Genomic DNA, 13901 nt, shown 5'->3' with positions numbered 1-13901 from the left:
ATGAAACTAGCAAGGGGGTTGGCGTCGGTCGGGAATGTTCGGGACATTGACCGGGCAACCGCTCGAACCTTTCGTTGGACAATCAGGTCGGATTAGGAAAAGGTTGCAGAATGTGAGGCAACCCTTACTACCGGACCCGGTGTATGGTGGTTAGTCCTGTTTTCCGTGTGGTACAGTTTGTACACCTCTGTAGAGTCTTGAAAGCATGGAGTCCTTTGGGACAAAACTATTTGGTTGTTCTTTCTTTCTATACCCATGGTAGCATGAGTAATGGACTATGAGCACTTTCTTATAATGATGAATACCTTTTATTTCTAATGTTGAGCATAACATGTCATACTCTTAACGAACATCATTGCTTTCCGCACTTATACAAATGCCTGATAATTATCTTGTGCATCCACCAAGTACTATATGTTGGAATTAAGTCCTGCGAGTTCGCAATGTACTCACGGTGCAACCGTTAAGTTGTTTTTGCAGGTAGTCGGAGCATCTTCTCGGATCTAGCTTCGGTGAAGACGACAGTTAGCAGACCTTGGAGCAGGCGTTCTCCAAGATAAGCTACGTGTAACTCGACGAGTAGATGAGTGATAAGAGTGGCAACCTAGTATAGAAGTATAGTTATGAAGTAGTAGACTTAGCGGTAATCTTATGCTTCTGAATCCTATATCTTATTAACTATGTTTTCTGCGTGAGTGGGAGATTGAAGTGTGTATGTGATTAAGTTGTCTGGTTTGCATTGTACTAGAAATTTGTGTGTAACTCAGCGCAAAGGTCTTGAAGAGGAGTTGCTATGTGCGCTCCTGGGGGTCTTGTGTTGTTGATTCAACAACCCCATCGGCTTCGGTATTGGTTCCCGATAGAACAGATATCGAGATGCAACAATAGTGGTTTCATTTGGGTCCAACCCACGCCCGTGGGCCCCATCGTGTGAGTATGTTGGATTTGCCCCAAGCCACGGAGAGTGTGCAGCGCCAGGGCACGGCTGTCGGGGTGCGACCGCCATGGCGGATGACCGTTGAGGGAGGGGCATAGCCACTGGGGTAGGGAGCATGGGCTGCTAAGGGAGGGAGTGTAGGCCGCCAGGAGAGAGATAGAGAGCTTGAGGTTGCATACTCCAAGAGAAAGAAGATGAGGGGAGAAAGAAGAAAGAGAGGAGTAAGGTTATTATAGACATTTTAGCAATTTCATGTACTATGAGGAGCTGTTTTTGCCAAACGATTTACCAAAACAGCTTCAGTTTTATTGAGAGAGTTGTTCGTGAAGCTGAAGCTTAAAAAACGGCTCCACTGTTGAAATGAAGTCGTGTCAATTGAGGCCTTACCTAGCACACGAGGAGTTGAGTGAGTTGCAACGGGGAAGGAAAAGGAACTAGCCATGGTTGAAACTAGTACTAAAACTGATTTACGTAGCATGGAGTTTTGAAATGAGCACGGTTGAATAATCACATGGTGGCACTGACAAAAATATTCCTATCTTTTTTCTAATAATAGAACAAAGTTCCAGCTTCTACTTTCTGATGAGAAAGTACACAGCTTTTCAATACAAAACTAAACACATAAGCTCCAACTCCACAAGAGTTCAAACTGCAAATAAAAAGGAGAATAAAGAAGCTATGCTTCAATTCTATTCCTAAATTTCCAACCGAACTTAACAAAAAACAACCGTCTCCAACAATTTGCATCCATTCTCGAGGTTTGATCTCACCTCTTATTTATGTGTAGGGACCATTATCGAATCTAATATGTTGCCCTATAAAGATAACCTGCAGAAATGTATTAGATTTAGAATTATTAAATACCATATCATTTCTATTCAACCATAGTTCAGCATAAAGCAGTAGCTCCTTCAAATATTTGATTTCTAAGTTTCGGCTGAATGGCATTCGACCAAGAATCAAACATGTTCGCAAAGCTAGAAGGAGGCTGAACTCCAAAGATGATATAAACGGTATTCCAAATAAATCTTGCAAAGTGGCAATCAACTCCACGTAGAGAACAAGCCAATTATTACCTATCTCTTTTTTTGTACGGCATATAAAATGAAAAGGTAGATTTTACTATTCAAAATAATCAAATTTTTTCTCGATCACGCAAAAGGTTTGCGCGTCTTTGTATTATGGTAGAGAAAAAATTCAATACAACACGCCTTCGGACGCCCTAGGAGGTCTCTAAGGATTTACATGAAAGCTCAGACCATCTCTAGTGTACTGCGAGCTAACTTGTTATATTGGACACATATCAAACCAAATTTACGACGCCGGCAAGGAGGCCTATGCCCTAGATGCCGGGCAGCGGCGCCGCTTGTGCGGGCCTACGTCGCCAACCGGAGGGAACAACTCAAGCAACACCTGCATATGAGCGGGGTCGCTATTGAATACCTCATCGTACGTCATCGCCGACTCCGACGGAGGCGGCATCCCGCTCGAGAGTCCCAGGCGCTTCATGACAACATACTCACCTCACTTGGCTGCCGGGATATGAGTTGTGGCCTATGCCGCTATCCGTCTGCTTCGCTTGGGGAGCGAGAGCGAAGGCGGTGCACGTCCGTTGAGTGCCGCCTCATCTCCGGGCAGCTCGAGAAGTGGCGGCTGCCTCGCTTTTGTATCTCGTTCAGTGAAGTGCTTGAGGCGTCTATCGGCTGAGGTTGTCTGAGGCGAAGGGGTGCGGTTGACATCGCCCGCCGCAACCACGATCGTTCGTCGGGGAGGGGTGGTGGCATCCGCGCCTAGAGCAATGGCATCGGACCTCTCTGGACACGCCTCGGCATCCACGACGTCAGCCTGTCGCTCCTGCGGTGGCGTGACAAGTGACTGCCCCTGCACAGGCGACAATGGAGGCGAGTCCGTCGTCCCCTGGGTAGTCTTCGCCGGAGAACAGGTGTCCACCAATGAAGCTTCAGCATCCTAGGAGGCAGTCGCCAGAGGCGGTGGGCACCTAGTCGCCGGTGCTCCAACTGGCCGGCTCATGACGAGCAAGGCGACGAGCTCCTCCAGTATTGGGTCGACCCACGCGGGAGGCTCCTCACTCGCGCACAGCTCCAACAGCTGCAGGTCAAGCTCGGAAGTATTCACTTACCATGCACAAAGTATATCCCTAGGCTTGTATAACCCCCAACCTATTTTATCTTTGCTTAATTAATGTGGTGTGCCAAGTGCTTTTCTTTACCCCCAAAATTGCTGAAGTTTGGATGGATGATCGTGATTCGTGAGAGTGCAAGTGACAGAGAAAGGACAAGGGAGGAACAAGGGGATAAAGCATCAGCATGGCCGGAAGAAGCATGCAGTTTGCTTGGTTGGTCACTCACTGCCACGCGCTGGACCGATCCGCCCGGGCAGCCGCTGGTGGTCCACTGGTCCCGCTCAGAGCAGCTCCAAACAAAACCAAACGAACGAGGACCGGCTGAGAGGGAGAAACAATGCATGGCCAGTCCGATGGAGCGAGAGGGACGAGACGCGGCCGAGAAGCCTCTCTTGGTAAGGGTGGTCGGCAGCGGCAGCGGTGACAGCCAGGGCGGCAGCGGCTCCTCTTCTTCGGTTGCCGTGGTGGTCGGCTGCACCGCCATCGCCGTGACCGGGTCCTTTGAGTTCGGAGTATCGGTAAGCCCGGCCCTGCGTTTATCAATTCTGTGTTATGTTTGAGATTACATTACCGTTAATTTTTAGAATTTTCTCCGAACATTTGATGTTTCATTTCGGCTGCTTAATTAAATACGCTGTGCGCTGCAGATCAGCTACTCATCACCGACTCGGCTGGGCATCATGCGTGATCTCCACCTCTCATTAGCTGAGGTGCCCACAGCTGATCGAGCTCACTCTTGAGTATGGGATAGGAGTATGATATGCTGACCTGCTCATGCACATGCACACCTGATGCAGTACTCTGTATTTGGCTCGATCCTGACCATCGGAGCAGTGCTGTGTGCCATTGTCTGTGGCTCCATAGCAGGTCGAAGAGGCGTAAGTGTTAATCCAATTCCAGCACCCCCCCATATTCTGCTAGAACTGAGCTAGGTGCACCAGTAAACTTCACCTGCTTGAAATGCCAAAGCCAAACAGCCAACCAGAGAGATTGTTTTCATTTGTATGTATATATGTTCTCCATCGGTCGACCATTTTCATATAACTTCTTCAACATCACGGTGCGCAGGCAATGGCGATATCAGATGTTCTCTGCGCTCTTGGGTATCTAGGATTTTCCCAGGTTCTGCTCAACCCTCATTTATCTCGGATGTATCATTTTGCTTATTAGTTCATCTGATATTTTGTGTTTGCCTTTTTTCCCCGGTAGAACTATTGGTGGCTTGACATTGGAAGGGTGCTTATCGGATGTGGAATTGGGATTCTATCATATGTGGTGATTCCAATAAGCAACTCCATGTTGTTACATTTTTTCTTAACGAATTTAGTTTGAACTTTGTTGTATCTGAACAAGTTCCGGTCTATATATCAGAGATAACGCCAAAGAACCTTAGAGGAGGCTTTGCAACTGTAAACCAGGTTTTTTCTGTACTCGAGGGAAAGTAATACTGATTGTTCAGAGAATGGTTTATTTCAAGAGAAAGAAAACACAAACTAAACTCATCCATTCACATGCAGTTTATGATATGTTGTGGAGGCTCGCTTGCATTTGTTCTTGGGACCTTTATCGCCTGGCGTACCTTGGCGATTGTTGGTAAATTATTTTGTTTGGTTGTATGTAAAGTAGTTTGTTTAGGTATACCTGTCTACAATTCCTGCAATTAAAATGAGAATACATAGTACTAGTCCACTTGTATATGAAGAGCCAATTTAGTTCACCTTTATTTTTCTAATATAGTATCTGCTTCAAAATATGCACATGTGAACTACTATGTATGCATGTAGGAGTGGCACCATGTTTGTTGCAGCTGTTTGGCCTTCTTTTGATACATGAATCCCCTACATGGCTGGTAAGTTGCCTCATTTTAACTTTTACTACTTGTTTAAAGTTTAGTTTCACTTCGATTCCCATTTGTAATTCAAAGACCACTCTTAGATTCCCATTTGTAATTCAAAGACCACTCTTAATAGAAGAGACAAGTTTTTGGTGGCACTGACAAACTTAAGAATTAAGATGGTCATTTGGTCATGGTGATCGCTCATTTGAACATTACACAAGGGTCATATGCAAAGGAACATACTTTTGGACTTTAAGGAATTATTACATATAATTTTCAGAAATGCTATACAACACACATGTGTTTTAGCACAAAAAAACACATGGATTTTTTTATCTCTCTCCCTCTCTCTTTCTCACCGGTGACCACCGGTGCCGGCGACGGTGACCGGCGAGCTCGCCCCGGCACCTACGCCCGCGCCGGCCATGGCAGTGGCGGTGGCGGCGGATCTGTGATTTGTCCTTCCATAGGAAAAAAAAATTATAATTTGTGATCTGTAATCTATGGAGGCTGGAGGCTGGAGGCTGGAGGTAGAAGAAGGGTAGAGGTTATTGGATCTTAATCCCATGGTGCAAAAAAATTCATGTGTTGAAACTGCATAAAACACATGGTTGTGTAGTATAATTTTTTAGCCAGCCCTAATTCAGAAGCAGGCATGATAAGATTTGGGCAGAGACCTACCGATAAAATGTAGAATTTTGCTCCTAGTGATCATGGTTGTTGTTTTTTTAATGTAATGGCAAGAGCTTTGCCTTCAATTAATTAGAATAGAATTGGCCTAGTTTTTAAGGAAAAACCAGGCCTAAAAAACTTACAGACCCACTGATCCCCCTAGAACATAAAAGCTCTTACGACTACCCCACGACAACCCTTTTACACACAAGGCAACACAGAAAACAACCCCACTCACCGCATGTTCTCATTGCCGAGCTTATCACAAACAGGAGAAGAGCAGCTTCGAGTTCTCATAGTCATTCAGTATCCCCTCTATAACAACTTGGCCTAGCATGGTGTGAACGAGTCCTCGAGCAGCGCAGATGGTGCAAGGAAGCATCACGTCATGATCTGGTCCAACATGGCTGGTCCGTCGAGGCCACTAAGATCCTCTAGCGACTTGATGACAAGGTCAGACATCGAGCCTTTGAAGAGGTTGACGTAGCGCAGCAAGGTCATCTCCCTAGTTTCACCTTCTTCCTGTACGCCCAGCCTCTTCTCTAAGCTCTTTTTTCATTAGCACAAGAGTATAAGTTCTTGCCTTGGGATGAACTTTGATAGAAAAATGAAGCATTTCAGGCTAGGTTTGGACACCAAGGTGCATTTGTAGTAGCGCTGCAGACGCTAAGGGGACATGGAACTGATATCTCTGAAGAGGCCTCAGAAATAAAAGCAAGAACATGTCAAGAGTTAGAAACAGTCCTTCAATTAATTCTTTGACCATGTTCCCTTGTTAATTCTATAGTCTATTTATCCAGGTTTTCACAGAAAAGCTTCAGCGCCTACCAAAGTCAAAGATGCTAGATCTGTTTTAGAAGGATTACATTCGTGCTGTTACAGTGCGCATCTAAAAAACCTGCTGTCCTGTTCTACATAGATTCTCTTGTTTTCTAAAGTTGGGCTCCATGCTCAGGCTGGAGTTGGGCTTATGGCCCTTCAGCAGCTTGGGGGTGTAAATGGCATTCTCTTCTACGCTAGTGAAGTATTCGTTTCGGCCGGTAATGATATGAACAATGACAGCCAGCGGCGGACCCAGAAAATATTTCAGGGGGGCTGAACAACACTACTATTCGATCTTAAGTCTCAGCCCCCCTACAATATAGAATTTTACCTAAAAATTCATGAGGGCTCCACAGAGGTTCCACTGCTGCGAAATGGGTAGGGGAGGCTTGAGCCCCCACCCCACCGCTGTGTCCGCCCCTGATGACAGCTTGTTCTGTTATCTTTCGCCCAAAAAAAAAAGGGTTCTGTTATCACAAAAGAAATGTTTGACAGGGGTCATACTGGGGCACTGCACTAACATTCATGATTGATCAATCAGGTTTCTCGTCAGGAAACACAGGAACAATCGCCATGGCAGTAGTACAGGTTTCTTCATCAGACCCTATCCATGCTTGTTGCCGAATTCAGGCGTCTGTTTAGAGTTTTGAATTTTCAGGTTCCAATGGTCGGACTAGGGGTGCTTCTGATGGACAGGGCCGGAAGGAGGCCACTTTTGATGGTAACAAAGCTGTGCTTGAAACTTGATAATCGACAATGAGTTATGACAGTAATATGTATGTTGTGACATTCCAGATCTCTGCAGCTGGGACATGCCGGGGTTGCCTACTAGTTGGTTTGTCATTCTTGTCTAAGGTCTGAATTTTTATGATATTGCTTGCGTCTTTGTAAGAAGGTCGACAACAAGTTGCCGTTCTTGGGCTCGCTGAACTAAAGATGGCAACGGATACATCCCCGACGGATATTGGTAGAACGTTCTCATCCCCGCGAACTGAAATATATCCCGTCCTCGTCCCCGTCCCCGCTCGCGGGGACAGATTTTCCCCGTTAACGTCCCTGACCGGGGATTTCATACCCACCGGGTACCCATACCCAAGTACAAACCCATGTACAATCAACAATACATGCCACAATAACACAACAAACTATCTAGTACTGATTACTGACAGTTCGATCCCATCAAGGCATCAACATTTCAACAATTCAACATCAAAATACAGACATAGTTATAGCCCATAGGCTTAGTCGCTCACAGTCATAGCAGCAGCCAGTAGGCATATGCCATCAAATTCTAAGCAGCAACACAATACCGCATTGTTATCACACATTACAAACCAGACTATTACATAGATAGTTAGTGGTTGGGTTGTGTGAGCACATAACAAAATGCACTTGCAATTGCACGCCAGCTTGATTGTTGATCTTGCCAAAGGGAACCATCTAGTGAAGGTTGGAGCGATGGACTCAGAGTTTCAGCTCCTGCATGAGCATGACAAATGAGTAGTTGAGTAGGCAATCTTAAACAATGAAGTATATGCAATGAAACAAAGCAGAAAAGCAGAAATGTAATTTTTGTAGTCCAGAACAATTACCTGACGCCCCTCTTGAACTTCATTGAGACAAGACCAGAAGCTAGCAGGTTTTCCTTCATCAGTAAGGACTCCTACAAAAAAGATAATTACTTTCATGTTTTTCCTATAAAACATTGAATTGCATGAGAAAGAAATTATAAATTGCTCAACAACAGACCTTTGTATTTGTTTCTAATCCAGTCCTGTGAACACATTAGAGCCTCTAACATCTGAGAGGTGAGCCTGCTGCGGTGCTCACTAAGTACTCTCCCGCTTGTGCTGAACGCAGATTCTGAAGCAACAGTTGTAATAGGAATTGCAAAAATATCCCTAGCTATCATCCTCAAAGTAGGATAGCGTGTTCCTGCAACCTTCCACCAGTCCAAAACATTCCAGCCTTCGGTTTGTATGTCCACCATCTCATCCTCTAAGTACCGATCCAGTTCAGATTTAAACCTCAATGCTGATGGCTGTGAATTTGCAACACGTGCAGTGAAGGATGACAGAAATCCTGAGTTCTCTACTGTGGGTTTGATGGTACTGCTACTTGTACCTGCATCCTCATCTATGTGATACTCTAGCATCAAATCACTCAATGTGTCCTTCACTTTACCAACCTCTTCATTAGAGTTTGTCACTTGCAACACTTCAAAGCAGTATAGAAGCATTTAATTTTTAAATCTAGGGTCAAGAAGGGTGGCAATGCCCATGAGACCTTGAATTTCTGTCCAATATTTCCTAAATTTGGCTTCCATGTTATCTGACATTTCTTCTATCAATGGGTTGCCACAAGATGACCATTCCCTAATTTTACTTCTAACCTCACAAATCTTGTAGAAGAACATATTTGCAGTCACATAGTCGGTTCTAGAGAACAGGACAGAAATGCCATTAAATAATCTAAGCCTTGCAATCACATCAGCAGCAAACTAAAATTCTTCCTCAGTGGGGCAGCAAGTATATTGCCTATCTACACGGCTTGCTCTCATGAAAACAGCCTTGTAGGGCAATGCAGTACTAAGCATTATGTAAGTTGAATTCCATCTTGTCTTACAATCCAGTGCTATCTTCTTCTCAATTTTGACATGCACATACTTAGTTATCTCCTCAAATTTCTCTACCCTTTTTGGGGTGGCTGTCCAGTAAGCTACACTATCATGAAAGTTTCCAATGGCATCTTTTAGTTTTTCTAGTCCATCATTAACAATCAGATTAAGGATATGAGCGCAACAACGCATGTGTGAAAACTTTCCATCAGCCATAAGCTTAGTTTTGCCAATCTTTCTAACAAGGTAAGGAATTGTAGCATCATTTGAACTGCAATTGTCGAGCGTGATGGTTGATACCTTCTCATCAATATTCCAGTCAACAAGGGAGTCATACAGTTCATCACCAATGACTTCATGTGTGTGGGGACTTGGCACATAAATAAACCTATAAAAGGCCAGCAGACTTTATGAACAGCATGTCAAAAAATCTATAAATTACAGCACTCTACAGAAATGCAACCAGATCCAACAATCATTAGGCCCACCTCATGATAATATTTCTTAGAGTCCAACTCTCATCAATAAAGTGTGCTGTGATAGCCATGTATCCTCTTTTCTGGTTATCAGAAGTCCACATGTCACTAGTGATTGCCACCTTAGACTTGATTGCAGCTATATATCGAATGGCTTTCTTACTCTCCGCTTCATACTGTTCAAGTATGTACTTCCTAAAGTAAATGAAATATATGCACACAAGATTAGAAACCAGGTTGTAATTTGCATAAGCACACTACATACAAAAGCATGTACACTATATATACCTTAATGTGTTTCTGGTGCCAATCTTGAACAAGGGTTGGAGTGCATGTACAAATCTTCTAAAACCAGCATGGTCAACCATGCTCAAGGGATACTCATGTAGCACAATCATAGCAGCAAGTTCCTTTCTAGCTATGTCTTGATCAAAGGTGTAATTCTCTATAGAAACTGTCCCTGCATCTGTGGCACTAAACCTCAATGATGTTTGAGACAGTGTCTTCTTTCCTCCCAACTTAATCTTCCTAAGAGTGCATGACTTCAAGTGACAGTGAAGGTGCTTGGTCCCACACCTTGTTTCTCCTCCAAGCTTGGTGTTGCAGTAAATGCATTTTGCCTTTATTTTGCCATGCCATCTAACTCTCTTGAACTCCTTCCAAACAACAGATGTGAGCTTTCTCTTTGACCCAACCTTAGCACCATCTTCCTCATCCGATGGTTCAATTTCAATCTCCTCTTCATCATCATCTATTTCAATTGCTTCTGATTCATTGACAGATTATAGATGCGATTTAGACTCGGGCTGAGAGCCCTGAGACATAGGAGCCTGGCTGCTGTTTGCACTAGCTTCTAACATTTCTTTTCAGCCTGTAGTTAATTAACCACATAAATATTTAATTAGTACAACATGAGGTTACAAGTGCATAAAGCCTCAAACATAAGCTACTGCAAAATAGTATATAAATCAGGAAATATTTTTATGGTATATCACACATCAAACTTGCTTATGGTCTATTGAGTATTGCTTGCTGCTAACTGCTAACACTAAATTCCAAATAATGCTAACTGCTAACACTAAATTGGTAACTTCTAGCACTAAACTTGTACATAATAATGAGACAAATAATATTCATCAAGTTTAAAAGCTTTAGGTCTACTGAGTACTGACCCTGGAGAATTAAAAATTTTACGTCCAGGCTTCTCAGCTGCAGATATCTTCAAGCGGAGGCGCTTGGGGTCAGAACCTTTCGCCTGTGGTGGTCGGAGAAGCTGCTTGGGGTCTCCAGCTATGAAGGCAGCTTTGGTCGACGACGGCGGGGGAGCTTTTTTCTTCTTGGTAGCAGGTGTAGGGGGAACTTTCTTCTTCCCGGTTGTAGGTGTAGATGGAGCATCCACCAACTCTTTGGATGCGGCTGTAGCTTCGTTGGTCTTGGATCCGGGGGTTGGATTCGACAGTAGGGAGTCGATGATGACCGGATCTGACAGTAGGGAGTCGGAGACGATCGGATCCGGCGGCGGCGGTGGCTCAGTAGCAGCGGCGTCCCTTGAGGAGGGATGGGGTCAGCAGAGGAACACTGCAAATGATGGGGTTAATTCATCGAGGAGGAAGAAGGGCTTCACCGGGCAACTTCCATGGCGGCAAGCGGCGACGACAGCCGGGTGCCCGGGTCCGTAGTGGAGACGAGCATCGCGAGCAGCCGAGCAGTGAAGTGGAGAGTGGAGACTGGAGAGGGAGATGAGCGACACAAGCTGGGTCACTAGGAGGCTAGGAGTAGAGACCGGAGCTACTCTGGCGTACGCGAGATGAGAGACGAGACGAAGACAAGAGACAGAGGAGTGTCTCTATGGCCATTTGTGCGGCAGTAGGAGGGTGTGGCCACTGGTTTTGTGCCACGTGTCGGCTATTTTGCCCAAACTATGGGTGGCGCCAGTGGTATAAGATCGGTTCCGTGAATGAGGTGAGGTGGGGCCGGTGCTGCAGCGGATGTCGCCATCGGCGCGGGAAAATAGGCGCACGCAGCCGTTGTTTGCCTCGGTAAATTTGTATAATAGCATCATAGCGGGTTCCCCAATGGGTAACGGGTACGGATATATAGAGAACGTTCTCATACCCGTCATCCCCATTGGGTATGGATTCTTGCCTATTTACGTACCCATGGGGAGAGAGATCGTCCCATCCCTGTCCCCTAATGGGTCAAATACCCGTCGGGTATCGGGTATCGAGGCCCCGTTGCCATCTTTACGCTGAACCAGTGATATCTCTCTTCATTGAATAGGAACAGCAATGGGAAAGGGACCTGAACGTGTTGGCTTTGGCCAGACTTCTGGTAAATGTTGGCCCACATGATCACCGGCTCAGGTGACTGAACTACTCACTAGTTTTGCTGAGCACGCGCTAGTGTTGCCGAGCATCCACTAGCTAATCTGACCACGAACAAGCAATGTCCGTCCCCACACACTATGGCTAGAGGTTGAAGAAGAGGGAGAATAGAGCATACACACATAGTACAAGACACCAGCGTTGGTCAAAGCCCTGTATGGGAGATGGCAAATCTGAACTATCTTTACTAAGTTGCCGTGGTAATCTATTTATACAACTCTATCCATCTAGTCCTAATACAGCGCACATGCTATAACAGTAACTAGATAACATACAGGGCTGACTCTGCGTCGGCCTCTACATGTGGCTATAGTGCTGCAGGTGAGCCATTCAGCGTCTGCACCTATCGCGGCTACAGTATCACAGCAAGGAGCCTTTTCGGCGCTACCTTCCCCTTGCTGTGTGTTCACATATAAAAGCAGTAGATTAATCTAACAATCTTTCCCTAATCCTACTGCTATCCCTTGTACCCCCTCCATGCCGATCATCTCCTTTAGCTTCGTGAGTTGAAGACGTCCAAGCGGCTTGGCAAGGACGTCCGCGAGTTGCCAACTAGTTTCGACGAACTCGATGACGATCTGCCCTCCATCGACACAGTCCCTGAGAAAGTGGAACTTCACATCGATGTGTTCGCTCTGGTCGTGTTGAACCAGATTCTTCGTGAGGAAGATGACGGGCTAGTTGTCCACCATTAGTGCTGGTGGGTGAGTTTCCATGCCGGTCAGCTCACCCAGCAGTCGGCACAGCCACACAACTTGGCACGCTGCTATGGCCACCGCTACGTACTCTGCCTCGCACGTAGATAGCACCACCACCTTCTATTTCAGCAACAACCATGAAATTGGGGCTGACCCGAGGAAGACGAGCATGCCAGAGGTGCTCCATCATCCGTCGATGTCCCCCGCCATGTTTGCATCGCTGAACACAGTGAGGTGCAGCCTACTCCTGCCGGTTTTTGGGAAGATGATTCCATGATCCACCGTCCCTTTGATGTAGCACAGTAGCCGCTTCACCGTAGCCCAGTGACCCTCGCTAGGATCCTCCATGAAGCGACTAACGTAGCCCACGGCGAACGCAATGTCCAGCCTCATGTGGACTAGGTAGCACAGACCGCTGACAATGCTCTGGTAGAGTTTTGCATCCACCTTCACCATGGTGCTGGCCTTTGTCAGCTTCAGCCGCTCCTCCATCGGAGTTACGCATGACTTGCACTCAGCCATGCCGCTCCACTCCAATAGCTTGGAGGCATACACGCTCTGACCGAGCATGAGTTTCTCCTTCCCCTATCTCACCTCAATGCCGAGATAGTAGGTGAGTGCACCAAGATCGCTCATACGAAAACGAGCCACCATCTCATGCTTGAAGCTGTTGATGTCATCCGTGTGCGCACTGGTGATGATTAAGTCATCCACATACACGGCAACAACGAGCTCCTCCTTCCCCATCTCTACATGTAAAGCGCGTGCTTGGTTGCGCATCGCTGAAACCCAAGCTCACCTAGCGTGGCGTCAAGCTTGGCGTTCCATGCTTGTGGGGCCTGTCGCAGCCTGTAGAGCACCTTGCGCAGTTAGAGCACCATGTGCTCCTCTCCCATGGCGGCGAAACCTGGAGGTTGCCTGACGAAGACCGTCTTCGCTAGCTCACCGTTGAGGAAGGCCGATTCAACGTCCAAGTGATGGACACGCCAGTCCTTTGCTGCTGCCAAGGCTAGTAGCAAACGGGCCGGCTCCATGCGTGCTACTGGCGTAAAGGCCTCCTCGAAGTCTATGCCCTCGCATTGAACAAAGCCTCAAGTGATGAGGCGCGCCTTGTGCTTGACAATGGCGCTGAGCTCATCCAGCTTGACCTTGTACACCCACTTTAGGCTGATCGGATGGCATCCTAGAGGTGGATCGACGAGCTGCCATGTCTCATTTTCCTCAATCGCCTTTATCTCCTCCAGCATCGCTCATCGCCAGTTTCCATCCCACTCGGCTAGCGCGAACGTGGGTAGTTCCTCTACATTGATGAGCA

The 13901-nt window shown here is 46.2% G+C and overlaps 1 protein-coding gene across 1 annotated transcript; it reads left to right on the top strand.

Annotated features, from left to right (window-relative positions):
- Positions 1-3429: 3429 nt before the first annotated feature.
- On the top strand, positions 3430-9166 carry LOC136461956 (sugar transporter ERD6-like 8). The gene is made up of 9 exons (XM_066461353.1): positions 3430-3598; positions 3728-3790; positions 3878-3958; positions 4149-4498; positions 4598-4673; positions 4865-4929; positions 6953-6999; positions 7070-7132; positions 7207-9166. The coding sequence occupies exons 1-4, from the start codon at positions 3434-3436 to the stop codon at positions 4248-4250; spliced, it is 411 nt and encodes a 136-aa protein (XP_066317450.1). The 5' UTR covers positions 3430-3433; the 3' UTR covers positions 4251-4498; positions 4598-4673; positions 4865-4929; positions 6953-6999; positions 7070-7132; positions 7207-9166.
- The last annotated feature ends 4735 nt before the right edge of the window (positions 9167-13901 follow it).

This window comes from Miscanthus floridulus, chromosome 6, assembly GCF_019320115.1.
Source record: "Miscanthus floridulus cultivar M001 chromosome 6, ASM1932011v1, whole genome shotgun sequence".
Lineage (NCBI taxonomy): Eukaryota > Viridiplantae > Streptophyta > Magnoliopsida > Poales > Poaceae > Miscanthus > Miscanthus floridulus.
This window is presented reverse-complemented; position numbering and strand designations above follow the sequence as displayed.